This window comes from Brassica rapa, chromosome A04 (genome assembly GCF_000309985.2).
Source record: "Brassica rapa cultivar Chiifu-401-42 chromosome A04, CAAS_Brap_v3.01, whole genome shotgun sequence".
Classification (NCBI taxonomy): domain Eukaryota; kingdom Viridiplantae; phylum Streptophyta; class Magnoliopsida; order Brassicales; family Brassicaceae; genus Brassica; species Brassica rapa.
The window spans coordinates 8,456,125-8,483,537 of record NC_024798.2 but is presented as its reverse complement, the minus strand read 5'-3'; the positions used below and the strand labels follow the sequence as shown (position 1 = coordinate 8,483,537).

Sequence of the window (27,413 nt, the reverse complement as noted above, 5' to 3'; positions counted from 1 at the left end):
GGTATGTTGCGGTGGAGAATGCGTACGACCAGTAAGACTTTGGCATTGAGGCATGAGTTAGTAGTGTAAGACCAGTCTCGACAACGTGTCGGTGTTTCCTCTCTGAGATGCCGTTATGTTCAGGTGTGTGGGGCGGGGAAGTGAGATGGGAGATGCCAGCGTTTGCAAGGAGTTGACGGAGAGCTATAAACTCACCTCCATTGTCGGAGAATAACGTACCAATCTTCAGAGAGAAGTGATTCTCGACGAGAGCCTTGAATGTCTTGAACACTTCTTTGACTTGTGACTTGAGTTTCAGAGGATACAACCAAGTGTAGCGGCTATAGTGATCTACAAGTACAAGATAATACTTGTAATTATCAACTGAGACAACTGGTGAACTCCAAAGATCGGTAAATATATATTGTAAGGGTCGGGAAGAAGAGATGGTGGTTTGGTGAAAAGGTAATTTGTGAGTTTTATTGATAGCACAATCTGAGCACAAAGTGTTTGAGGTTACAGATTGAGAGCATGGTAAAGAAAACTTTGAAATTACAGATTTAAGAATAGAAGCTGATGGATGGCCAAGACGAAAATGCCAATCCGACAGCGTTATTTGAGGTTTAGAAGAGGCGAAAAAGGACTGAAGGGTAGATGGGTTGGCTGGCCACTCGTACAGCTCATCCTTGGTCTGGCCTTGGATTAACGGGATTCCCGAGCACAGATCCTTCACCTGAAAGGAAGCAGGGAAAAATTCAACCGAAATTTTGTTAGAGTTACATAGACGATACACGGAAATAAGGTTCTTCTTAATGTTAGGAACACAAAGAACATCATTTAAGCGTAAGTTGCGTGTAGAGGAGGGTAGAGAAACGAAACCAGTGTGAGTGATGATAAACCTGATCCATCGCCAATAAGAACCGAATCATCTATGAAGTATGGCTGGTGTAGCGCCATGTTGTGAAGATCACTCGTTAGGTGATGCGTTGCGCCTGAGTCAAGGAGCCAGGCATTGCTAGGATGTTGAGCTGCGACAGCCATATTGGCGCGTGGCTGCCATGGACGGAACGGTGATGCTGCGGCATTTGTGTATTGCTGAGGCATCTGAGGGCAACATCGAGCACTATGACCGAAGACGCTACAGATCTGGCATTTGCCTTGATAACCTTTGGTGGGGTGAGCATCTTGCTTCGGCGAGGAGAGGCTGGCGGACTTGTAGTTTGAGTTCCAGTTGGAGTTGTTGCCTCGATAGTTCTGCGACTGATGTTGTTGTTTTGGACGAGCAGAGGCTACATTAGCGGTCATCGGAATTGGGTTTGTAGACGGGGTAGAGACAGAGAGAAGTTTTGCTTCCTTGTTTATCAACTTCTCATGTATCTCTATGATGGAAGGGGTGATGTCACGTCCCTCGATCTGCTCCGCAACCGACTTGTATTCTTCTGGAAGACCGTCAATAATATACTCGATCTTGTCCTCATGCTCCAGAGGTTTGCCTAATAGTCCAAGCTGATCGAACCGAGTCGTGAGACCCCTCATGTAGTCATCGATACTCTTGTCACCTTTGGTAAAGTGCTTCAGTAGGAGACGAAGTTGCTGAATGTGTCCACGACTGGGAGTCGCGTACGTAGCACTGAGTGATTTCCACACATCGAGAGATGTTTTGGTGTTTGTGACCAGCACCTGAATGGATGGGGAGAGAGTACCAATGAGACCGCTGTAGATCAGTCGATCTTGACGACGCCATTTGGTGAAATCGGGATTGACCGTTGTTGCGCCGTCGACGGTGATTGTTTCTTCCGGTGCAGGAGTCGTGCCGTCAATGTGTCCGGCGAAGTCGTACCCATCGAGCAGAGCATGGATTTGTAAGCTCCACGTCATGTAGTTCGTGGAGGTGAGTTTCGTTACGTTGACCATGTTGATGTTCAACAGAGGTTGGGTGTCATCGATTCGTTCTGCTGCAGTAGCCATAGCCATGGAGGGAAGAGAAGGAAGGAGAGGGGAAGAAGAAGAAGAAGAAGAAGGTGGCGGCTAAAGAAAATTTTTTTTTAGGGTTATCGTATGGCTCTTGATACCATGTAAGGAATGTGTTTGTCTTATTATTCACAATGACAATAGTCGGGAGATTATATACAGACTTTAGACTTGGAGACTAAGTCAAATATCAACAAACTATTCCTAAAACAGAGGACTCAATATATACGATAATGAATACGAGATCCTCTTCATATATTGTCTTATATATAATTTATGCATTACACATATCTTTGTTATAGGTTGTCGTTCAAGATGAGGTATAGATTTTTATGTTCCTTCTTTTCTTCAGTTGAGATAATGTGATGTTGAAGGTTTCTGAGTTTCTGTGATTAGTTGACAAGGCGTTGTAGCTCATATAATTTCTCCTGTTCTTGGTTTGGTTACATTAATGGGTTGGCCGCAAAGGAACCAATTGAATCTCTCATGGTGTGCGGTGGAATAACACAAACTGATTCAACAACACTCTCCATTGCTCTGCAGCGAATGTGACCAGTAGGCAAAGCACATGTTGGACATTTGTTACTAATTTTGGGACAGCAAGAAGAGCAAGCTAAATGTCCATTCTCACACTGAAATACAAAACCCAATGTGTGATTAAAAACCCCAAGTTATAGTTTATAGTTTCAAGAAACTACAATTAGAGACATGAGTTTCTTTAAAGCTACGGATATTGCAAAGCATCTTCTTCCAAATGCAGAGGGAGAACTGAGAAGATACCAGGTGAGAAACAAAACCTGGAAGATAGGAATCGTGAATGCTTCGAAGCAAATGGGACAATCAAGAACATTCAGATCGAGCAGCGCCGGCGAGAGTCTCTTATCAGGTGAAGATTTGGAAGACCGTTTTCTCTTCTGTGTGAGAATGCTGCTCGCTCCATCTTTTTCGCCCGAAACCGGCACCGAGGCTCCCACCATGGTCGGGGGCTTAACTCTTCATCCGAGAAATCTTAATTCCCTTTACTGTTTTTTCTTCTACTGTTCCGGGTGTTAAAGAGTTTTTGCTTGTTTTTTTTTTGGCAGCGACTTGATTTTAGGAAAACTTGGACCATATTATAAGTAGGGGTTATTGGTTTGTGTATTTTGATGGATTTGAAAATACAAACTAAATCTAGTGTTATTGGTTCTATGATTTTAAAATATGTATTAAAATCATGTGTTATTCGTTTAATGATTCATAAATTCTAATTCAAATCAAGTGTTATTCAATCATACGAATTTACTAATAGATTTGATTTCATAATGTATTTGAATGGATTTGCATGGATTTCTTTGTGAAAAATACAAAGACCCAAATCCGAAGGAAAACCTCCGGATTTGTAAATACTAATCCGAGAAAATTTGAAAATTTGTATATTTTACTTGGATTTATAAATACTATATGGATTTCTAAATCAATAAAAATATGTAAACCAAAAATTACTAGAATACGTACAACCTGTGTTTTAACGCTGGTTATGATTTTCATTTTTCCTAATCTACAAAATAAAATTATTGCAATTACAGATTAGGCCATGTTCGTTTTGCGGTCGCTAGCAGCAGCGACTAGTAATAGCGATTAAAATGTTATTCGTTTCGCAGTCTTTGACCCAACAACCAAATGCAGCAATCGATGATGACTGTGATTTTCAATTGCTATAATTTTCAGCAACATATTTAAAATTGTGTTTTAAATTATCGCTAGTTCATCCTTGCTACCTCGAAGGAATAAGCCACACTAGAGAGAGAAAGTTCCAGAGAGAGAAAGAAGATCTATTTTGGGTCCAGTGTACGGCCGACGCGTGAGCGAGCGTGCCGTCGCCGGAGCCCTCCGTTTCTTCGTTAAGATACCCTTCCTCTGTTTCTCCGTCGCCTGCTACCCTGACCGCCTTGTCTGAGCTCTGGCCCTGTTTTCAACCGTCATCGTTAACTCGGGAAGGAACCAACAGCGATGGTGGCTAAGCGGCTGGAGTAACGACGCGGTCGTGTGAAGGTTTTTAGGCGTGGTGAAGTTGACTTGTCAGTTTAAGTTTCGATTCCGGGAGGTGGGAGCTTCTTCTGCTCTGCCATTGCCGGCTTTTGTCTCTGGAGAGTGAAGGCTTTCTCAGTCTTACGCCGCCGGCTTTAGGTGTTTCAATCTTTTCGATAGGGTAGGGTTTGTTTTCGTTTCTGGATCAGGTGTGGTCTTTGGTTCATGGTTACTTTGGTTCGCGGCTTCGATTTGCTGGATGAGATCTCGATTTAATCAATGAAGCTCTCCGACGTTAAGATAAAGCATGAATGAAGAGAGATGAGTTGTTGTTTCAACTTTATGGGGAGGATGTTTGGGAGGCTCGGGATGAGAGCTCTAAGTGGTTTCGATGGAGGCTCGCCGGTAATAGGAGCTCCGATGAAACGAGGGTTTCAGTGATGCTGCTCTTGAAGCGGCGACGGTCAAGTCGACGGGATGAGATGGTGAAGATGCGAACACGTGTCCTGCCTCCTTGACGCGTGGACCTGCAAGCAGGTGTCTGGCTTCTTGCGGTTTGGGCTTCTTGCAGTTTAAGCCTCAGGCCTTGTTTTTTTTTTTGTGTTCACCTTGGAGGTGGGCTTTATGCCTTGTACTTTGGGCCTCGGGTCTGTAATCTTTGGACTCTGGCCTTTTAAATTAATTAAAAATTGACGGAAAAAACAAATTATCTCTAGTTGCTGTCAGCGAGTGTCAAACGAACATGGCCTACATGTTTGGTTATTTGGAACTTGTGTGTTGCTAATGTCATTTTCAAACTTGCTTAGTAGATCTATCCAATAGGTTAGCATTGTATGCTTTGTTAACTGCTTAACTTTAAACACTAGGGGCATTGCCTCCGCGTAATCGTGGGGTTGTGAACAGAGATCTTGTTTCATCTCAATATATGCTACGGTTATTGTAGTTGTGAATTTTGCATTTTGAGTTGTTTTTCAAGTTTTTTTTATTGTTATAGGGTTAGAGTTGTGATGATGAACTGTGTATGCAATGTTCTCCACTTATGAATGATTAAACTGTGTTAGTAATGTGATTGATATAGTTCATGTTGTTGTTTGTTGTGTCCCTGAGACTTATTGTTTGTTTGTCTTTTTAATTTGTTTCTTGTATTGTTGTGAGTACGTAAATTATATTAAAGTTGTTGAGAGTACCTTTTGTTTCTGGATATTTTTTCTCTAGTTTAGTTATGTAAGTTGTGTGTATTAAGTAATAATTTTTATTATCCTTATTATGTTTGTTATATGTTTTTATTTTATTTTTAAACTTGTTGCTCTTACCGGACATTTAAAACAGATACATGAAGACTTGTAGAAATAACTATAAAATGAATGACAGTTCTGACTATTTGGGTTTTAATGAGTTTTAAACAAATTTATTTATTTCTCATAAGAAGACAATAGCATTGGTCTGTTGACATTGGGCATGTAAGCTATTTTTATAAGACAAGAGGAATGAGCAGGTGGAGCTATTGTTGCCGCCTTTGTGTCTATCGGGATTGTCTCTTGTATCTCCTGTTGTGGATGTGTTTGTTTATCTTTTATTTGATGGGTAATATGTAAAAAAAAATCATTGTCAGTTGTATTTATCAGAGTTCATAACTTACTCTTCTTTTTTTGGTTAGGTAATTTCACTGATCTTGGTTGTCATCTTCGTCTTCTTTGTTGCGAAAGTAAGTTTGTAAATTGTTAAATAGCTGGCCGTGTAGTTTGTATTTGTTTAGCTGACTCGATGTATATGTCGTTGCGAAAGTAAATTTGTAAATTGTTAAATAGTTGGCCGTGTAGTTTGTATTTGTTTAGCAGACTCGATGTATGTGTCGCTGAGTTTTAGTTGAGCTAATTGGTTTAGTATATTTGTTTTGAAGTTTATTTCTAAGATTAGACAAAAAAGAGAGGTGATCATTAATGATTCGACTTTTTTGAAATTCTAGTTTTTGGTGTTTTGATTGTTTGTGTTGTTGTGGTTTCTTTTAATCTGTAAAATAAAGGTTTGTGTAAAATTAGTTTGATAACTAAGGGAGATAAATAGACGAGCACACAATTTGGGTAGGAAATATTTTTGATAATTGATGTTAGCACAATTTAGATAATAATATAAAGGGAATTGTGTGCTGATTGTTTCTTACGGATCAATGAGGAGATGGATAACGACTCGAGTTATTTATTTGCTAAGGTCGGAGCCTTGGACATATTGGATTTTCCCAACCACATCTGCGAGTTTAAATATCAGTTATGATAACTAAACATATTATAAACCCAGATGCAATATGATAATATACCCGAGAGTTCTAGGTTTGTGTTCGCAATCACTTGGAAATTGTCAAACAGTCTAATTATGATTGGAGATTGATCTCAGGAGCACCTGTGATGACTTCATAAATAATAGTTGGTGGGATGAAACGAATGAGGAATGAATGATCAATTTTCTTGTACATACTTGAGCACCTAGCAACCTCAAAACGATCGACTTTCACAATGGAACCGACTTTCAAAGATGGCATGTAATGTTTAACACGTCCGGCAGAAATAAACCCATAAATCATAGTACAAATAATATTATTTAACAAAGAATCAGGAAATTAATTAAAAACAATTATATTAAATAAGTGTGATAAATCGAAGATTAACTTACATTTTCATCAAGAAAGATAACTGTGATTCCCATAAACTTACTGTCTTTCTTGAAGTTCAGCGAATCCCATAAGCGAGGAGGTTAGAAGCTATGTTCTGTCTACTACGACCAACACGGAGAGACTCGAAAGTTGAGTAACGGATGCCGGGAACGCCGGTTTGAGGAACTGGAGAGGCAGAGAGACATTTTCTAAAAGATGGTTAAAGGTAAGAGGAATCAATGAGTTTTGTGGAGATGCAGATTGGGTTCATCAAAGATGAGAATCATATATATATATATATAAGGTTTACAGAAAGGCTACAAATCAGGAACATTTAAGATCAAGCGATTTAAGATAGGGAGATGAATAGTTCACCGGTGAAAAAATAGATTACGAACAGACACACAACGCAACTCTGTAACTCGGACTTATTTAAGACAATGATGAAAAGAACTCTAACTCATGTTAAACGAAGACAGTTTACAATATGAAAAAACTATAATTGTTGTTTTTCATATAACGTGGTGAACCTCATTTAAAAATGAAACTCATAATACACTGGTAGGCCCGGCCCACAGAGAACCGAAGAATCAAAGGTTTTCGACCTTCTTAAATATATATTAGTTTCGGTCATCAATGTACAAAGTATCCTTTAGTTTACTGGTATAAGTGTTGGTGTTTATATCTCAATAACCTGGGTTTGAGTCACATGTGTGATATTTTTTCACACTTATTAAAAGTGAAACCCACCAAAATGCTGATGTGTCGCTTCAGGAAAGAGAGAACTGCTTTATTATATTATAGAGTACTCTTTTAGCATCTACCTATTTTTAGGTGATGCATGAATTTTATTCCCTGCAAATCACACTACAAAGATTATAAGAAGATGCAATTGTATAAAACTATAAGTTTACTCATATAATATTATAAACAGATTTAAATAAAATTAAGTGTTTCATATGCAAAAGATTAGATTTGACGATTATTCACCTATTGTAGTGTATTGCATCCATGTATAAATTGTTTTCATTTGAATTCAGCATTTATGCTTTATCTCTAAAATGTAATAACTTAAAAAAACATTACAAAATGAGACCTTTAAAATCATTATTGGGTTGTTTTACAGCAAACATATATTGGCTTAGACTCTTCATATGTTTTACAGCTACATATATTACTCAAGCTTAAAACGTTTGGTTCTTCACTATAAGGATACTGATTCATTTGCATTGAACCAAGATTGACATTCAATTTCTGCATATCTAACAAATTCCAAAAGATCCATGTCTATTCTCTTTTATCATTTCAAGCCTTCCAAATATACAAGATTATCCAGATATAAGGATTTATATCCAAATCTGGATCTTCGATGCTACTTCCTCCAGAATAAATTATTCGTATTGGCATAAATGCTCGGTAGAAGAAAACTGTTTGTACTAGACAGAGTTGCTGATAAAGACCAAACATGTAAAGTTGGTAAGCACTCAAAAATAGTATGGTAATAGTTTCTTCTGGTTCTCCACATCTTGGACAATAATTATCGTATCACATATTGCGACGGATCAGGTTCTTTGCGACGCCACATGCTCTGTTATTAGTTGCAAAATAAAATGACATAAATTTTGAGGTGCTTTTATTTTCCAAGTAAAGGCTTGGAGCTTGTTTATATTAGGTCATGACATTGCCTTATTTAAAACATGTATTTTTAATTATTTTTCTTATTCCAAGAAATATATTTATTCCAACAAACGAAATATTTCATTATTTCTATATCCCTTTCAAGTTTCAACTAAATAATTAAAGCCTAAAAAACTGTCTATATTATTTGTATTAACGATACTAATCGTCAACCATATGTTTTGTATTTGAAACTTACACCATCATGCTCTAATAACACACCGGATCATATGTTTTGTATTTGAAACTTACACCATCATGCTCTAATAACACACCGGATTCAACATTTCAATGTTTTCAAATTGACATGTAATATATATACATAAATCCTGAGATAATGTATTTTGGCAGTATTCAAAATTATGAAATCCTAAAATATATAATCAAAACTCAATAAGCCCTAATTCACCAAACCCTAAACCCGAAATCTTTAAGAAAAATTCCCCCTCGTATATTGAAAATATACCATCAAACTACAATTTTGGATTACTACTAAATAAAAGCCGACATATATTTTTAAAAATTTATATGCTTGATACTAAAATTTATGATTATACCGATATATTTATTAACTATTGAAAATACTGTTTGGGTTATCATTATAGTTGCAAATACTTTTCAAATCAATAATAAACAATAGAAATAAGAAAATCAGAAGTTGTAAATATTAATCTCGAATATACTAAAGCAGAGAACTAACCGCCAATTATTATAGTTACCAATTTTCCACAAATGAATAACAAAAAATAGAAAAAAAATCAGAAGTTTCTAACAAACTGTCGAATATACTGATTCGGAAAATTTCAATTTCCATAACTTAAATAAGCTTGGACGACTTACAAGTAAGTCCTGGACGACTTACAAGTAAGTCGTCTGACGGACGACTGAATTTTAAGTCGTTTATATATAATTAAATATTGAAGTTTTTTTTTCAATTGCAAAACTAACCTATGACGACTTAATTGTAAGTCGTCTAGTTTAAAAAAAATATTGATATTTTAATTTTCACGAGACGACTGAAATGTAAGTCGTCCAAGAAAGTCAAACTTCTGAAATAATCCAGTTAAATGCAAAACTAACCTATGACGACTGAAATGTAAGTCATCTAGCTTTTTTGGAGTTTTTTTTAACCAAAAAAAAATAGATGACTTATTTTCCAGTCGTCTCAAATAACAGATTTCAAAGTCAATTGCAAAAATAACCTCTGCGTTGACCAGATGACTTATATTTTAGTCATCTGGAATACTTAGATTGAAGTCGTCCGCGTCGACCTAAATGGACGACTCTCTGGAAGTCTACTAGATAACCTCCGTGGATGTCGTCTGTGTCAATGTTTAATAAACTTGCATTTTCTCTAAAACTATAAAGACTTTTAAAAATTTTTTTGTTAATTCATGTTTATTAATGAATATTTGGGCTACTGAATGAAATTTAATTATAACTTAATTGGTGATATTTATGAGGTTACCAACATTCACGTTAATTAAAGTTTCTAACTGATCCGAGAAGACTTCAGTGGAAGTCTTCTCCGCTAGTTTTTAAGTCTTCTACGTTAGTTTTTGAATAACTTGTATTTTTAAAAGTTATAAGTAACTTCAAGATATGTAAAACTCATATTTACAAAATATGTTCTCTCCCTTAGTTTTACTAAATTTGACTAAGTTTTTCAACACAAACTTATAAAAAATATGATATGCTTTGACTAGTTACTTTTGTTTGTTTCCATCTCTTAAGTATTATTGTTATAGACAATAATGATGATTATTGTTATGAGTTGGAAGAAGGGTTAAAATGCTTCTTAAAATGTTGTATCAATATAAAGCTACCAACATTCTTGTTTATTAAGATGAGAAAAAGACCATTGGAGTTTATTATTGCATATGAGAGATCCAAATATAAGAAAAAGGCTACTGAAGTCTATTATTTCATTGATTTGTAAATGTGTAAACACATTGTTAGCACATATATTACATCTTGGGAAACATTATTACTGATTTTACAAAAAATTTACAACTAAAAGAGTAGACATACAATTCACAAAACATACCACAAACAAAACTATTATAGATCATTCATCTACAAAGACAAGCTTGGACTCCACTTGATATGGAAGAAGACTTTGTAAGAAGACTTCCAGGAAGTCTAGACGACTTTTAGGAAGTCCAGACGACTTCCAGGAAGTCCAGACGACTTTCAGGAAGTCTAGACGACTTTCAGGAAGTCCAGACGACTTTCAGGAAGTCCAGACGACTGAAGTGGAAGTAGTCTGGAAGACTTCCTGGAAGTCGTCTAGTGCATTATATTTTAGACGACTAACAGGTAAGTCGTCCCAGAAGTCTTCCAGATCTGAAAAACCTGCATATCAAATCCAGATCTGAAAAACCTGCATATCCAAAAACGTTCAAGTGGCTTAAAAACAGAAAAAATGAGTGGAAGATTAGATTAATCTACCTTTATAGAACACACAAAATACATATCTAAAATTAATAGATCTACCTTTAAATGAGTGGAAGATGAGTACCATCTGATTAAAAACCTGTAAAAAAGATAGATTAATAAGAAAGACATGAGACAAAACTGAAAAATTCATATAAAGTTTAGTGTTTTCAAGTCAAAGAGATTAGAGTGGGTTTGGAGTGTTTTAGTTTGGGAAAAAAGTAAGAACTTTATACAACAAGAAGTTATACCAAATGAAGAAAAATCAGACATAAAAACTTACCAAAACGCTCAGATCTATTATGAAAGGGAGACTTCGTCAGAAGACTTCATCGAAGTCCTGGAAGACTTCATCGAAGTCGTCTGGACTTCATGGAAGTCATCTGGACTTCAAATCCAGATCTGAAAAACATGCATATCCAAAAACGTTGAAATGACTTAAAAATAAAGAAAATGAGTGGAAGATTAGATAAATCTACCTATATAGAACACACAAAAATACATATCTAAAATTAATAGATCTACCTTTAAATTAGTGGAAGATGAGTACCATCTGATTTAAAACCTGCAAAAGAGATATATTAGTAAGAAATACATGAGACAAAACTGAAAAAGTCATATAAAGTTTGGTGTTTTCAAGTCAAAGAGATTAGAGAGAAGTTGAAGAGTTTTAGAATTATGAACATTACATTTTTGTTGCAGCCATTTGAGAGGAGGACAGAGAATGTGTAAATTTTTCTTTATATAGGGAGACAAAAAATCCAATTAGGTTAAATATTTTTGATTCAGACAACTTCCTAGATAACTTACTTGTAAGTCGTTCAGAAGATTTTAATATTTTTAGCGAGAAATTAAAATATTTTTAGCGGAAAACTAAAATAGAAGACTTTCCATTTAAATTATTTAAGCGGGAAAATAATTTTTTTAAAAATTTTAGGCGGGAATATTTGGACGACTTACATGTAAGTCGTCTGTTTTAATTTCTTCACCAGACGACTGAAATGTAAGTCGTCTAGACCCTAAACATAACCCTTAAACTTAATTAACTAACTAAACACTTCATAAAATCAAATTAAACTTCAAAAGTGTTTACTATACACAAAAATAAACACGTATATGTAAAAAACTATTTTTTTCAAAAAAATATTCAAGCTTTTCAAAATCTAACCCTAAGAATACATACAATACTACAACATATGTTGTCAAACCCTAGACCAAAGAATACCATGATTTATTATCTACACTCATCTATGTTGAAAACAATTCAATTTTGTTATATTTTAATTTATATCACTTAAAATTGCTTATAATTACATGATTTTAATTTTTCGCTTATCAAAATATTTTTAAAAAATTTTAAAAATTATTTTTAAGATCAGCTACACTAGAAAACTTATTTTGAAGTCATCGAGACGACTTTCAACATTTGAGACGACTCAGACGACTTACTGTGATATTCGTAAATATAGTTTCTGTTTTTTTGTGGTCACAAGGAGCTGGACTGTAATTTCACAAGGATTTTAAGTTAGTTTTGCATTTGATTCAAGTTTGGATATAGGTTTGGAGTTAAAATTAAGTTGTGAGCTAGTTTTGGCAAATTTCCGTTAATTAATTGATTAACTGACCCGCGATTGATCCGTCATTGACCCAATAACCTGGTGATTTGGGAAGTTATCCGGTTTGGTTTCGGATTCAGAAACACCTTGGATTCCAAAAAAAAAAAAACTAAACAATGAAAAAAAAGGAATTATTAATGAAACACCTTGTATTAAAAAAAAAAAAAACCTAAAGAACTGAACAATGAAAAAAAGGCATAATTAATGACAATTACTCGTATTCCTTATTAATGGCAAATTCCCCTTTATAATTTTTTTTTGGCAAATTCCCCTTTATAAATCTTATCTATTAAAACATTATATATCTTGTAAATGGGCCAATAATAGGGTGGGCAAAAAATCTGAACCAAACCAAACCGAACCGACCCAACCAAACTCAAACCGATCTAAACCAAACCAAAATATATTTCCAAACCATTTGGTTAAAGGTTTTATGAATCCAAATGGTTTGGTTTTGTTCAAAAAAAACGAAGTGGTTATTGAATTATATTAACTAATTATATTAATAATATTAAAATTTAAGATAGTTCTTTACATTCTTACCATAAAAAAATTAAGATATTTAACCATCTAACCTAAACAACTATTTTTATACATTTTACTTATAAATAAATAGAAGAAATACATTAACAATAAAATAGAAATATAAATATCATAAACTATCACCAAAACAAAGAAAAAAAAACTACTTGTGATATATATATATATATATATATATATATATATATATATATATATGTTTATCATAAACTATGACCAAAACAGAAAAATTACTATGCAATAGTTTATAAGTTAGTTTCTTATGTACGATTGTTTATATGGTTAATTTGGAAAAAAAACACGATGTGTTTATATTTCTTTATAATATTAGATTTGAATTTACATAACGATTATTGTTTTGACGAATATAAGTAATGATCTTAGGAGTATATTTTATGTTTTGTATACATGTTTTTCAGATTATTCGAAATTTGAAATGCACGGATGTTTATCATAAACTACGACCAAAACAGAAAAATTACTATGCAATAGCTTATAAGTTAGTTTCTTATGTACGATTGTTTATATGGTTAATTTGAGAAAAAAAAACATAAGATGTGTTTATATTTCTTTATAATATTAGATTTGACTTTAGATAACGATTATTGTTTTGACGAATATAAGTAATGATCTTAAGAGTATATTTTATGCTTTGTATACATGTATTTTCAGATTATTCGAAATTTGAAATGCACGGATCAAGGTTTATTTTTAAAAATATCACACATGAATCAAGGTTGTGAATTCTGTTTTAATATATAACATATACAAGTATCCAAGAGGAAAAGTTTGACAAAATAAGATATGACCAAGAGAGTACAAAATATTAGCTTTTAGAAGTAGATGTTTTGTGTTTTGGAGAAGCAGAACGGAGAAAAGAACCGTTCCTAGTAAGCTCTTTAAGTGGCTTATCCGTAAATCTTATAAGGTTATAAACAAAACCTCCGGCCATAATTCCGACAAGAGGACCAACAATGTAAATCCAAAGTCCATCATACACTCCCATCACTATCGCTGGTCCTAGACTTCTTGCTGGATTCATCGATGCTCCCGAAACCGGTCTAACATTTTTCATATTAAAATAGTAATAATAAAAACCCAAACCATGATTTCTAGTCATATATGATTCTTGTTGCTTGAAAATGAAAAATAAAGAGAAAATGTTTACCCAGCCACGAAGACGTTCAACATTATAGTCATCCCCACCGCAATTCCAGCTAATTCTCCGACCTATAAAAGAAATTTAAGAACAATCCAACAACATAAGAGTGTATATTTGCATATTGTTTTCCTTATGATTTGTTTCTATGGCAATATATTAAAAAATGCACTAGTGACTTCAAATGAGACAACTTGTTCTTAATTGTAGAACAAATTGCTATAAAATAATACTGATCATGTTAAGAAAATATACAATGATTAGTGCCAATATCTAACTGTTTATGATGATATAGAAAATACTAACCGCTCGATTATCAGTGGCAACGCCGGAGATAACAAACATAAGGAGGAATGAGATAATGATCTCAGCAGCGAGCGCTTGTGCCGCTGAATCAGACGGAATTGTTCCAAAGTAAGCTGCTGGTGTCACATGGAACATTAGTTTCAGTGTCAAACTCCCTAGTAACGATCCCGTAAGTTGTGCACCTATATACAATGGTACCTGTCCAAACCATTTTACAATCATATTCATGATTCAATACCAAATATAGTATTTACTAGGAATATAATTGTTGCATTTGTTTGAACATGAAATGTGTTTATGTTTGATTAACTTAAAAACAACCAAAAAACATTTAAAGAAGAGATGGAGAGTAAATACCTGATACCAGGGGAACCGCCGGAACACGGCAAAAGTGAGGGTCACGGCAGGATTAAAATGGGCACCGGAAATGTGACCTGTAGAGTAAATCATGACCATAACAATGAGACCCCAAGTAACACATATCCCTGGAAATGTCACTGTTCCACCGTACAACACATTCACTACCACCACCCCACATCCAGCGAATATTAAGAAATACGTCCCAATCATCTCTGCTATCAACTGTAAATAGTATTGAAAGAACATAAAATAATTTGTTAAATATATTAATTATAATCATAACTATGAAAATGAAACAGAATAAATTTTTGTTGGTTTATGTGTATTTACCTTCTGAGTGAGGCAAACAGTGGTGGGAGAAGTACAAATGACTGTTTCGATTCCTCGATGGCAATCTTTGCCTTTGCCTTTCTCAATTTTTGATATTTCCTCTTCTTCAATTTCTTCAACATGCGAAGTCATTTTGAATAAAGTTCAAATTAAATGTTGCAAATTTTGTTTTGTTTTGTTTTGACTTTTGAGTGGGTATTTTTTATTTTGGGAAAATGGAAAACGAATGTCTCGTGGTTAAGAGAATTTGATGTACCAGATGAAAAATAGGATGAGACTTTAACGTTATGTAGAGATAGGTGAAAACAAAAGCTGACAAAGAAAAAAGAGACAGGCAAATTTTTTTTACCTATCATTGGTACTAATTAATGAGTCACAGATTTTGAGTTCCAAATTTCTTGGCGTCATTGTCATTCTACAATGGCTACTTACACGATGCTTTAAATGTCTACGTTGACAAAAAGCTTTTTATATAAACAATATATACATACAGATATGCAGAAAGTATATTTAGATATATAGACAAAGACCCTCTCGAACTTGTCAGATATATATGCAGAGAATGAGTGCCAAAATTGATTCAATGCAAATGAGACAATATCTTACTCCACTAGTACAATTTATTGATGAACCCCAAGTCCTAAGTTTGTGTAATATTTGTATGATAGATGGTTCATTGATGACCTCTACAGATCAATACACTAGTGTGGATGAGTTTGAAAGGGTAGTATGGGGAAAATTCAATTAATGGAGACGCAAAATCTAAGAAGGCGAGAAGATTCGTTGCACACAGAAATAGAAACATTGAGATGGGCTATGGAAAGCATGCTACAACACTCGACGTGTCAAAAGTTCAGGGCCGGGCCTGAATAGAAGCCCATAAAGCATGTGCTTGGGGCCCGAAAAAATATATATATGTTTTAAGGGCCAATAATGAACAAAGAAACCATATAGCTCTACTGGTAACTTTGCTCTCACTGTGGAACTTGACCCGGGATCAAATCTCCCAGCTGCATTTTCAATATTTTCACTGTTTTTATGAAACAAAAGGGCCAAAAATATTTTCTTGCTTGTGGGCCAATATTTTTCAGGCCCGGTCCTGCAAAAGTTTTGGACGGGTTGCAAAGAGCTAATTGCAATGATAAAAGAAACACAAGTTTGGCCAAGTTTCTCAAAGAGCTGCAGGTGATTTAGACTCATCAGATACGCTTTCCGGAATTCAAGATTCCGTACATTCCAAGGGAGCAAAACGAAATTGTTGTCAAGTGATTTGTTACATTGATTGTTCTATTTCGGTTTGGTTACCAAGACTAACTCAAATTTAAGTAATAGAATAGCCGTTTGATGTCATAAAAAATAAACAATATATTTACAAGGTTGGCCCTGAAATTTTGGAAGTTTGAAACAAAATAAAAACCAATATGCTACACAACAAAGAAATACTAATAAAAACAAACTTATAGAAATACTTTCAAACACAAAGTGATAAAACCATTGATAAAACAAAAGTTTTCTCACAAAAAAAAATCCGAATGTCCAACTCTTTGAGTTAGGTACTTGGTTTTATGGACACTAGTGGCATTCCGGCGCTACGCGCCGGGTTCAGCGCCGGGTTCTTATGTTTTAGTTTCTAATGAATTTAAAATTTGTTTTGATCCATATGATAATTGATTAGTGATAGTAGTGTATTACTTTATTTTGAAATATGTCAAAGAAGATGTGTTTGTTTTGTGATTATGTTGTATGACTTTGATATTTGTGTTATTCACATGGAAAATTTTCATGTTTACCATTTTTTTGGTATAATTATTCATGTTTACCACTAATAAAGATACATCTTGAAAAATATGTTCTTTATTAAGAGTCAAAAGACTCTTATACATTTATTTTCTCTATATATAATAAATAAATAAATAAATTTATGTTTCAAATTATACTTTTAAAATTCGAACTTATTTTTTTGAATTTTTGAAAACTGAAATGATTTTTGAAACTATTTTCTAAAAGTTTTTTATATTATTTAAGTATTTATTTATATATTTATTAGAATCCTAAATTTCACACTCCAAAAACTCTACCCCATCCGTCAACTATAAACTCCAAGTCTAGATTAGTTAACTCTATGGTTATAAATGTCTTTTTTTCTTTTTTAAAAATGAAGGTAAAAATAATTAGTGTAAATATGAAAAGTGGCATTATGAATGTGGTGTATTTGACAATTTTCCTATTCACATTGTATTTCGTTTTGCTGATATTGTGTTTTTTAAATTTCATTTTTAGTTTTAATGTGTTACAATTATTTCTATATTTATTTGGTTTGTTTTAAACTTTCTGCAACCATTTGTTCTCAAATTATCTCATTTTAACTACTGTAATTCATTAATATTGCATTGTTTATTCTTGAAATTTATACATTTTAGGTTATATTATGGTATTGGCCTTTATTATGTATTTTTATCTAATTTTAAATTTTATTTGTTATTTTGCTAATTTATAATAAGAAATAGGTAGGGGTGGAAATATTCTAAATGTATAAAATTATTTATAGTTAATACCAATATTTTATAAATAAAAATATACATTAAATTTGAAATTAATTTTCTTTTAATTATTATGAGGGTCGATATATTGATATTAATTCTCTATTTATCTTTATATATATGATTTTGTATCTCTTGACATAATCTTTGTCCTAACTTTCATCAATTCTGGTATCTTAGGTTTTACATGAAAATGTAGTAATTTTCTGAAAACCATTTTTCTACCTGGCATTTAGTCACTATAATCACTGATTTGTTGTCATGATTTTTATTTAAGAAATGGGAGTCTGAGTGTTCAAAGAAACCGTATAATACCAACGCAGGCAACGAACCCATTTATATGCGGAGCTACGGTGGAGGATGCTAATTCCACTTTAATGCGAGAGAGTAGAAATAGTGATGGAGAATTCATAAATGCTTGGATTAATGGATAAATTGGTATTTACAATAGAGAAGACATTTAAAGAGCATAAATGATTGATAGGAGCTTGCAGTAACGGAGTTGAAGACGAAGTGGAAGAGACGGGAAGATGAACTCTAGATGCTTCAGACAAAGTTAGAGCTAGGCAATATTGGACTTGATATGGGCCGTACGTAAATGTAGGGACAGCCCAAAAGGAAGTCTAGTTTCGAGCTTCATTTTCCGGAAGCAGTAGTGACATGGCAAAAATGTTATCTCTCATTGGCTGATTATTTTTGGTGACGTGGCAGCCTCACCATTGAGTATATAGGGCTTTTAGTATAGTATAGATTTTAAAAAAATTTACTAGGCCACTAATTTGTTATGTTGTTTAATCCATCTAAATTAATAAAACAACAAAACTAATATGGGCTTTATATGATGACTAAAAGATTTATACGTATATAATCTATTTGAAATTATAATTTTTATGGAAGCATGGCCCAGCTCTGAATATTTTTATATATAAAGAAGGATTTACTCTTTTCTGGTGATGCCGTTTACAGTGAAATGTAAAATTGATATGTGAATTTTTTATATAAATATCTTTCCACCTAACAAGAATTGCACTAGGCCATTTTGACTTGTCAATACAAATTTTAAAATAATTATATCATATTTTTTACATCATTTTAGTATATAGATAAAATCTATTAATAAAATATTTAATAACCTATAAATCTTTTGTAATTAGTAGTTTATTTTCAATCAACTTTTTTGGACTTATCATACTGAGAATATATGCTAATTTATTAACTACATAATATAATTAAAAATACACAAATTTCAAAATACATAAAACCTTCATAAAAAACAAAATAGAAAACAATTTTTTTTTTTATGTTTCATTGAACTCAGGGTAACAAAAAGGAAAAAGAAAATCTTGGAAAATTTTCTTCTTTTCTTACCAAATTTAACTTTAGAGAAATTATTTAAAATATATCAAAAACCATAATAAATTATTAATTTAAAATCAAAACATAATTTTTAATCATAATAAATTTGAAAACAAAAACATACAAAATATAACAAACAAAAAATTAAAATTTAGTTAAATTAGGTTGAATTTAACTAAAATTTAGTCATCATCTAAATTAATTGAAAATACATACAATAATGCAAAAATATATAAAACTTATGAATAAAAAGAGCAAATTAATAAGAACAATAAAAAGAGAAATCAATTTACATTATAATTTTCGCGTTTCATCAGATCAATACAAATAAAAATTACTAATTCACCAAATTTTATTTCATTTTATGTTCACCAAGATAAATTTAGAGAATTAATAAAATAATAATAAAAAACTTTAACCGAAAATTAATACATAAGGAAAAAATAAGTTTGAAAAAAATTATATAATATAATAAAACAATACAGTTTGAGTTACTATACATAATGCTCTAAAGTATAGCTCAATGTTTTTGAACTACTGAGTACAATGCATTATTAAACTTTAGATTGAGGAAAATTTAGTCAAAATAATTTTCTTTTATAAAATATATACTACAATTTAAAATATATAAGTTTCAAACATAAATAGAGAATTTCATTTAAAATAATTCATGATATTTTACACATTTTATTAAAACTCATGCAGAAAAAGAGTGAATCACATATTTTTGTGTGGAAATTATAGAAAAGTACAAGTAATAACTATTACATAATCAATGTAAGTATACTTCAAAAATTAGTTTACAAAAATTAATATCTAACATTACTCTATTCAAACAATTGTAACTATCATAATGTTACAAAAATTTATCGACAACGAATATGATATTGAATATAATAATATTTTATATAAACAAATATTTCACATGAGTAACGAGTAACAATGATTGTATAACCTAAGTCTTAACACAAAAAACAATTTGAACATGAATTCTTTTTTGTTTCATCGTAATTTGAACATAATTAAACTAACAAAAATAAAATTCCGCGCGTAGCACGGATCGACCATAGTTATTTAAATAAATTATATTTGATCATCATACTTTTAATGGGCTTCAGCTAGATCTATTAATGAAGGCTTCACCGATATTTTTTTATTGCTAAGATTGAATGGCACAAGTTGATAAGTATCAAGGTGAAACGAGAGTTGTTTAAATTTTGTATTTCAATTTTAAAATTTTAGATAATGATTACAATAGTTATAATTTTCTAAGCACGATGTTGGTTAAGCAGTAGTTATCATGAATTAAATCACTACATTGCGAAGTGTGAACATATTAGAAGGTCCCTAATTTTGTGGTTCTCGGCATTACAATGGTTTTTTTTTGTCAGTGAACGATCAAAGGCTGAAGGCACAGCCACCACTTACCATAACAATAGGCTCCGTCTAATGATATTGGAAAGATCATGAGCCTTTAAACTGAAAGAGACAAAACAACATATCTATTATAATTTAGCTAGTATATTGATTATTAATTTTTTTTGATTAAACCGATTATAATACGTGGAAGCACCGTAACTTACTGGTTAGGGTTTAAAAGCTTTTACACCTAGGTCTGAGGTTCGAATCCCAAACTATGCAATTTCTTGCAGATTACAGGAATCCAGGTTTCAAGTCCCGGAGAGAACGATTTATTAATGCAGACTACAGAAGAAAATCTGGCCATAAATAGATCTTCATAGGACGGCTCAGATGATGCAGTTAGGCGTAGATCTTCATAAAGCAGGTAGTATTGTCGGTTGTCGAATCATCTATGTAATCTTTCTCATCAATGTAATGTCATAATAAATCAGCGTTATAAAAAAACCGATTATGATATTTAAGTAATCTGAATACTTAGTTGTTTTTTTTTAATGTATTAGGTATTTCGCCCGCCAATGTGGACATAAACATTGTAATTATTCTTTAATACATATTTACTAATTAAAAAATGATAATGATAAATTATTATTATATTTACTTTTTAACAAATTATTATTTATGTTTTTATTTGAACATTCTTATGTATAAGTTTTTAAGAAATTTCTTTGTACACTTATTTAATATTAATAGGTAATCTTAAAAATCACTCAATATTCCATTTTCAATATATAAAAGTAATAATTTTTTACTTCATTAAGTTATTTTTTCTTTCTGTTTTTTTTTAAGTTTTTATAAAAAAATATTTTTAAATAACAATACAGTATATATAGGAATTATCTTTTTATTTTAATATATGTTTTTGGATTTTGGATAATAATAATTATTATTATTAATTTTAACCACTTATCTAATCAAAATAATTTAAATTATTTTGAATTTTGTAGGTAATTTATATATTTTATTTATTAAGAATATAAATTATATTAACCACTCTAATTTTTAACTTGAAAGCTCAGATGCAAAAAAATCATGTTGCAAATAATATTATAATAGTATATACCAGAGATACGGGTTTAGATGTAATTCATGTGACATATATCACCTAATAAATTTTTAAATCACAGTTTTGATTAAAACTTTGTTACATATCTATAATTTTTATTTACGGGTTTAGATGTAATTTCTTCACATTTTTTTTATTGCATAATAGCCTCCTAGTGAGTATAACCCAAGAACTAAACACTTCTTCTATTGGAAATAAGATCCCAGTTAGAAATATGAAAAGAATATAAGTAATATATAAGGAACTTGGATCACTTTACTTGCCACCAATAAGTTTTAAGTTGAGAGCTCAAGAAACTTATCATGATAACAAAGCGAGCCGACATCCTGACCCATTAGTTCGGTCAGACAGTGGTCCGGTCATCCCACTAATTCATGATCTTACAAAATATTAATTCTACCGAGATTGCTAAAAAAAGAAGCATTGTTGGTATAATGGATTATGTCGAGATTAATGGTTATACACACTATTATCTCGAGAGAAGATGTTGGAGATAAGATCACGTATTGGAAATATGAAAGAGACATAATTAATATATAAGGACTTGACCGCTTCACGTACCTGCAATTGGTTTTAAATTGGAAAGGCCATGAAACTTAACAAACTTATCACCATCTTCTCTTTAAGTTTTGTTTAAACTTATCACCCGCTGGATCGCCAGCCCTCTTTTTGTTTTATTTGTTTAAATCCAACTTTAGTTAGACCTTTCTACTGCTTCTTCGACTGTAGATTCCGGTACTGGAGTTTTTCTTCCAGTATGTGGATAATAACTTCCACTTTAGAATAATCCTTTTGTTTTAATCAACCTTCTTTCATTGAAAGACTCCAAACTCTGTTTAATATAGTGCGTTTTGTTTTGTTTTTTTTTTTTCTAGTCATTCTTGAGATCTAACGTGATAAGAGTCAATATTTGCCTTCTTTAAAAGATATAGGCAGATTATCTAAATCGATTTGTTTTTTTTATTTGATTGATTAAGTCTTGCGGATTTGGCAGTCTTAGGATTTGAATGGTGACAGCAAATTTGGTATTAAAAACGTTATGGAATTAAAGTGTGGTATGCTGCAAGTGCAGTTCGTGCGGTACGGTGCAAGTGCAGTTCGTGTGGAATTGAATGTGGTGCGGTACAACTGCGGTTTTAAGTAAATAGTGGTACAAAATATTGTTTGATTGGTAACAATATATATTTGCGGTATTGAATAATTATTAAACTAATAAAATAATTATTGAATATATAATATAGTTAAATAATATAATAAAATAAATTTAGATTAAAAAATTAAATAACAAAATAGATCAAAATAATTTTGATCGGAAAAAATATATTTAGCAGATTTGCTAAGCAAATTAGGGCAAATTATTTTAAAGAAATATTTACAGCTTTTTGTAATTAAAAATTGAACTGACTCACTAGTTTTACCTAATTTAATTAACCATTTATTGAATTAACTCAAATATAGTTTTTACCATAATATGTAACTGGATAGATAAACCAATTAGGGTTCGACAGATTGTGATGTGGTTTGGTACAGATTGTGATGCGGTTTGATACAAGTTTTTTTGGGAATTTTGAACTTTTAAGTTTTTACGGATATCCATTTGGGTTCGGATTCGATTTAGATAAAACCTATAAAATACCGTAAAACAGGATCCATTCAGTATTTATGTTGGGTTCGGATTGGTTCGAATTATGTTAGGCGGTGTTTTTTGTCCAGCCCTAATTTTAAATAAAGAAAATTTTATTTTTGATATTTAGATATACATTCATTTTGGTTTGATGAAGTGTTTTGGAAATAAAAATATATAATCTGATTTATTTATTTCAACTGCATAACTATATTAATTAGAATTAGTATAATTATTTATATGACTGCAGTTGTTATTAAATGAGCAAATAATTAAATAGTTAAATTAAATAATAAATAAATACCTAAAAGTAAAAATGCACATCTATGTCAAATACCGCATTATAATTGGAGCTAACCTATGCTAAGTGTGTTATTATTGTAAAATGTAGAACAAACAAAAAAATAATTTTTATGCGGTATTACAATTTACAAAAGCGTTATTGAACCAAATACGTCCCGCTTTTAGTTTTAGTTATGATTGGTGTTTAAGATAATGAATGGCGACCTTCTATTCGCGGTTTTCAGAGCGGAATTTGTAAAACCGCTATTCAGTCACCACCCAATCAATTTAAAAAGGTACAGTATTTGGAAAGGGAAAATACAAAAACGCAGGTGATTTTATCATGTCCAAAATAGTCTACTAATTAGAAAAACACACTTAAAATTTTTAGCTGCATATAACTAGCGGTTCACATGAATAACGCACTAACACTAGCAGTTTATTTTATTTTAATAATAAATATACAGTATAATAAGAATTGTATTCAATTAAATAATTATAAACACATAGATCTACGTGCATTTTCCCACTAGACTATATTATTATTTAATTTAAATATTCCTATTTATTACAAAACATAAAATATATAAACAGACTCTGGTTCTATTTTTATACAAAAGAAAACTGATTGGTTTTATAAATATTTATAAGTAAACTTTAATTTTAGTTTAATAAAAAAAACTATTTTTATACAAAAGAAAACTATTTTTAGAGGGTGGTGTTAGCTAAATAAATTTTTTATAAATATTTTATAAATTATTTAGAAATGTTATTTTAGTTTTTAGTTTTTCCAAAATTAAGGTATTTATGAAAATAGTCATCTCTAAAAAGTAAATTTGAAAAGTGGTATCAAATTTATCGTATAAAATTTGTAGTAAAATTGAAATTATTCTTTATTTTTTAGTATGATTGTGCATCATATAAAATAAAGTAAATTTTATTTATTTATAATAGGAAAAAAAATTAGTAACAGTATTTTAATAAATAATTTATATAAAATACATAAATTACAATCAGTTTTTTATTAAAATTATTTTTAGAATTTTGTATTTATCACTAAGCAAACAAATTTAATTGTAATTATCTTAAATATATTTTATTTTACTTTATTTTTCTACAAAACCACACTACTTATCTACCAAAACCGCACTATTTTTCTATCAAAACGGCACTTGTCTCACAAACCGCAGTTGGACCGTACCGCACTTTAATTCCACACCGTTTATTTTATCAAATCCGCAGTTACCATTCAGATCCTAAATGCGTATTTGAAAACCACACTTAGAAAACCGCACTTTTGCATGTTTCCATTCACACACTAGTAGAGCTGAAAGGGGATTAATCCGGAGAATATTACCCATTTCCGGTAAACTAAGAGGTGGCTTGCGTAGAAGGCTAGGATTTTGATAGATGTTTCGTCAAGAGTATCTTATATATTAAAATAGAGGGAAATTGTCACAAATACCACATTCATAGTACCATTTTCATGTTTACACTAACCACTTTTACCTTCATTTTTAATGAAGGGTAAAATACAATTATACTCTTAGGGTTAACTAATCTAAACTTAGGGTTTAGAGTTGAGGGATGGGGTAGGGTTTTTGGAATGTAAAATTTATGATTCTAATAAATATATAAATACTTAAAAAATATATAAAATTTTTAAAAATAGCTTCAAACATAATTTTCGTTTTTCAAAAAGAAATTTGAAAAAAAACAAAATTCAAAAAAAAAATTATAAAAAAGTTTGAATTATAATTCGAAAACATAAAAAAAAATTACATTTTTTTTGTTATTTTGTTTTTATTTAAATAATTATTTATTATATATATAAATAACAAGAGCATAAAAGTCTTTTGCCACTTAACGAAGAAGGTATTTTTGAAAATGTCTCATTGGTGGTGGTAAAAATGAAAAGTGGTACCATGAAAGTGGTAAACATGTAAATTTCCCTAGAATAGAAATCACAACCTTTATTCATGTGTGATTGTTTTAAAATTAGATCTAATGGACATATTACTAGAACGTCATGTCACATTTAATATATAATCTTATCTTTTGAAGTCTTCTTCATCGAGAAGACTTCTTAAGACTTGAAGTCTTCTGGTCAATGCATAAGTTAGTCTTGCAATTGACCTTTTGTGTGTTTTTAATAGAAGACTTCGCTAGAAGTCTTCTAACTTTCCTTTGTAAACAAAATATTTCAAAATTCCGAGAGAAGACTTCTCGAATAAACAAGTTACTTTTAAATTTGACTGAAGTTGGTTAGAAATTTGACTTTTTGTAGAAGACTTCTAAGGAAGTTTTCCTAGCGAAAACTTCTACAGAAGTCTTCTAAAAATCTTCCATAAGTCTTCTCAATGTATGAAGATGTCGGCGTGGATTACTTTTGCAATTGAAAGATAATAGTAAAACATTTAATATCAATGAGAAGACTTCTTCAATTTAATTCTGGGTTCTGGTCAAACCTTTGCCCGCGAGAGAAGACTTCTAGAGAAGTCATCTGATGGAAGACTTCTAAAGAATTCTTCTCTCGAAAAGTCAAATATAGTCAATTGCAAAAGTAACTCAGCAAACTTCTTGTGACATTGAGAAAACTTCCGGAAGACTTAGAGAAGACTTTTTTGAAGTATTCTCCAGGTAGACTTTCCTAGAAGTCTTTTACAAAAAGTCAAAATTCTGACTTACTTCGGTCAAATTCAAAAGTAACCTGTTTATCCGAGAAAGTTTCTCTCTGGGAATTTCGAAAAAATTTCAATTTCATAAATAAGCCAATATTTACAAAGGAAGACTTCCGAAGATGTCTTCTGTAGAGTAGACTTCTTAAGAAGTCTTTCTTCGTAAATTTGTTATTGCAAAAATGACCTAAATAGAAGACTTCTTTTGAAGTCTACACATAGTAGACTTCTTTTGAAGTCTTCCGTGGATGACTTCAAAAGAAGTCTTCTACGTAAATATTTATTAAACTTCAAATTTATCCAAAATTAAAATGAATTTTTAATATCTTCTTACTAATTCATGTTTATTAGTCAATACTGAGACTACTGAGTCGAATTTATAACTTAATTGGTCATAATTATGAAGTTACAAACATTGATGTTTAATAATGTTTCTAGCTAAACAGAGAAGTCTTCCTCATATAAGACTTGTAGAAGACTTCTTATGAAGTCTTCTCCGATGATTTTGTTTTATTATGTTGATGTTCTGTGTTTGTGTTGTCTTCCACATAAGATACAATTTTTAACTTCCATGAGATTTAAACTTTCAACTTTCACTTAAATTAAATTTTGATCTTTTGTGAATTTGATTAAGGTGTCTTGAGAAGTCTTTTCTCTTAGTTTTAGCAAATTTTACTAAGTTTTTGTGTTGTTGTGTTTTGTTATATGTGGGTAGAATGATTTAAATATTTTTTGGTATATTGCATCAATAACTTTAATGAAGTCAAGTACTTTTGACAAAACATGAACATATTTACCATTCTTTTGATTAACATCTCTTAAAGTTTACAAAATAATTCACAACTAAAATATTATGCATACAAATCATAAAAAGACCATAAATAAAATAATTACACAGCTAGACATGATTCTTCAACATATATAAGCTTGGACTCCACTTCACATCATCTCTTTGTACCACTTTGGGCAGAAGACTTTGGAAGACTTTATGAAGACTTCGTGGGAAGTCTTCCGAGAATCTTCCGAGAGTCTTCCAAGAATTATCCCAGAAGTCTTCCAAAATCTGTCTCAGATATGAAAAATATGCATATTCAAAAGCATTCAAATGACTTTAAAATAGAGAAGACTTCAAAAATAAATTTTTAGATAATAAAAAGAACAGTCACATTAGGTTAGATCTATAATTTTTTAGAATCTAATATATAAAACACACAAAATACATATCCAAAATTTATACCACTTTAGGCAGAAGACTTCGGAAGACTTCCTGAAGATTTCGTGGGAAGTCTTCTAGCATAAAATACATTAGAAGACTTTCTAAGAAGGCTTCTGAGAGTCTTCTCAGAAGTCTTTCAAAATCTCTCAGATCTGGAAAAACCTGCAAATTTAAAAACATTCAAATAACTTAAAATGAGAGAAA

The 27,413-nt window shown here is 31.4% G+C and overlaps 2 protein-coding genes across 2 annotated transcripts; both read right to left on the bottom strand.

Moving 5' to 3' along the window:
• Positions 1 to 2,393: 2,393 nt before the first annotated feature.
• LOC103863756 (E3 ubiquitin-protein ligase SINA-like 7) lies at positions 2,394 to 2,927 on the bottom strand. Its single transcript, XM_009141504.2, has 2 exons — positions 2,748 to 2,927; positions 2,394 to 2,582 (listed from the first exon to the last, which is right to left on the bottom strand). The coding sequence occupies exons 1-2, from the start codon at positions 2,925 to 2,927 to the stop codon at positions 2,394 to 2,396; spliced, it is 369 nt and encodes a 122-aa protein (XP_009139752.1).
• Positions 2,928 to 13,575: 10,648 nt separating this feature from the next.
• On the bottom strand, positions 13,576 to 24,928 carry LOC103863755 (putative aquaporin NIP4-1). The gene is made up of 5 exons (XM_009141503.3): positions 15,029 to 24,928; positions 14,696 to 14,920; positions 14,339 to 14,536; positions 14,042 to 14,103; positions 13,576 to 13,934 (listed from the first exon to the last, which is right to left on the bottom strand). The coding sequence occupies exons 1-5, from the start codon at positions 15,158 to 15,160 to the stop codon at positions 13,700 to 13,702; spliced, it is 852 nt and encodes a 283-aa protein (XP_009139751.1). The 5' UTR covers positions 15,161 to 24,928; the 3' UTR covers positions 13,576 to 13,699.
• Positions 24,929 to 27,413: the final 2,485 nt, after the last annotated feature.

What these genes read in the sequence shown, in the direction of transcription:
- LOC103863756 (XM_009141504.2), bottom strand. Translation starts at nt 2,927, where the DNA reads ATGGTGGGAGCCTCGGTGCCGGTTTCGGGCGAAAAAGATGGAGCGAGC. An exon ending in TCACGATTCCTATCTTCCAG is followed by an intron (nt 2,583 to 2,747) that starts GTTTTGTTTCTC and finishes TTTGTATTTCAG; the next exon opens with TGTGAGAATGGACATTTAGC.
- LOC103863755 (XM_009141503.3), bottom strand. Translation starts at nt 15,160, where the DNA reads ATGACTTCGCATGTTGAAGAAATTGAAGAAGAGGAAATATCAAAAATT. An exon ending in GGCGGTTCCCCTGGTATCAG is followed by an intron (nt 14,537 to 14,695) that starts GTATTTACTCTC and finishes TGGTTTGGACAG; the next exon opens with GTACCATTGTATATAGGTGC. An exon ending in TTGCCACTGATAATCGAGCG is followed by an intron (nt 14,104 to 14,338) that starts GTTAGTATTTTC and finishes TTTCTTTTATAG; the next exon opens with GTCGGAGAATTAGCTGGAAT.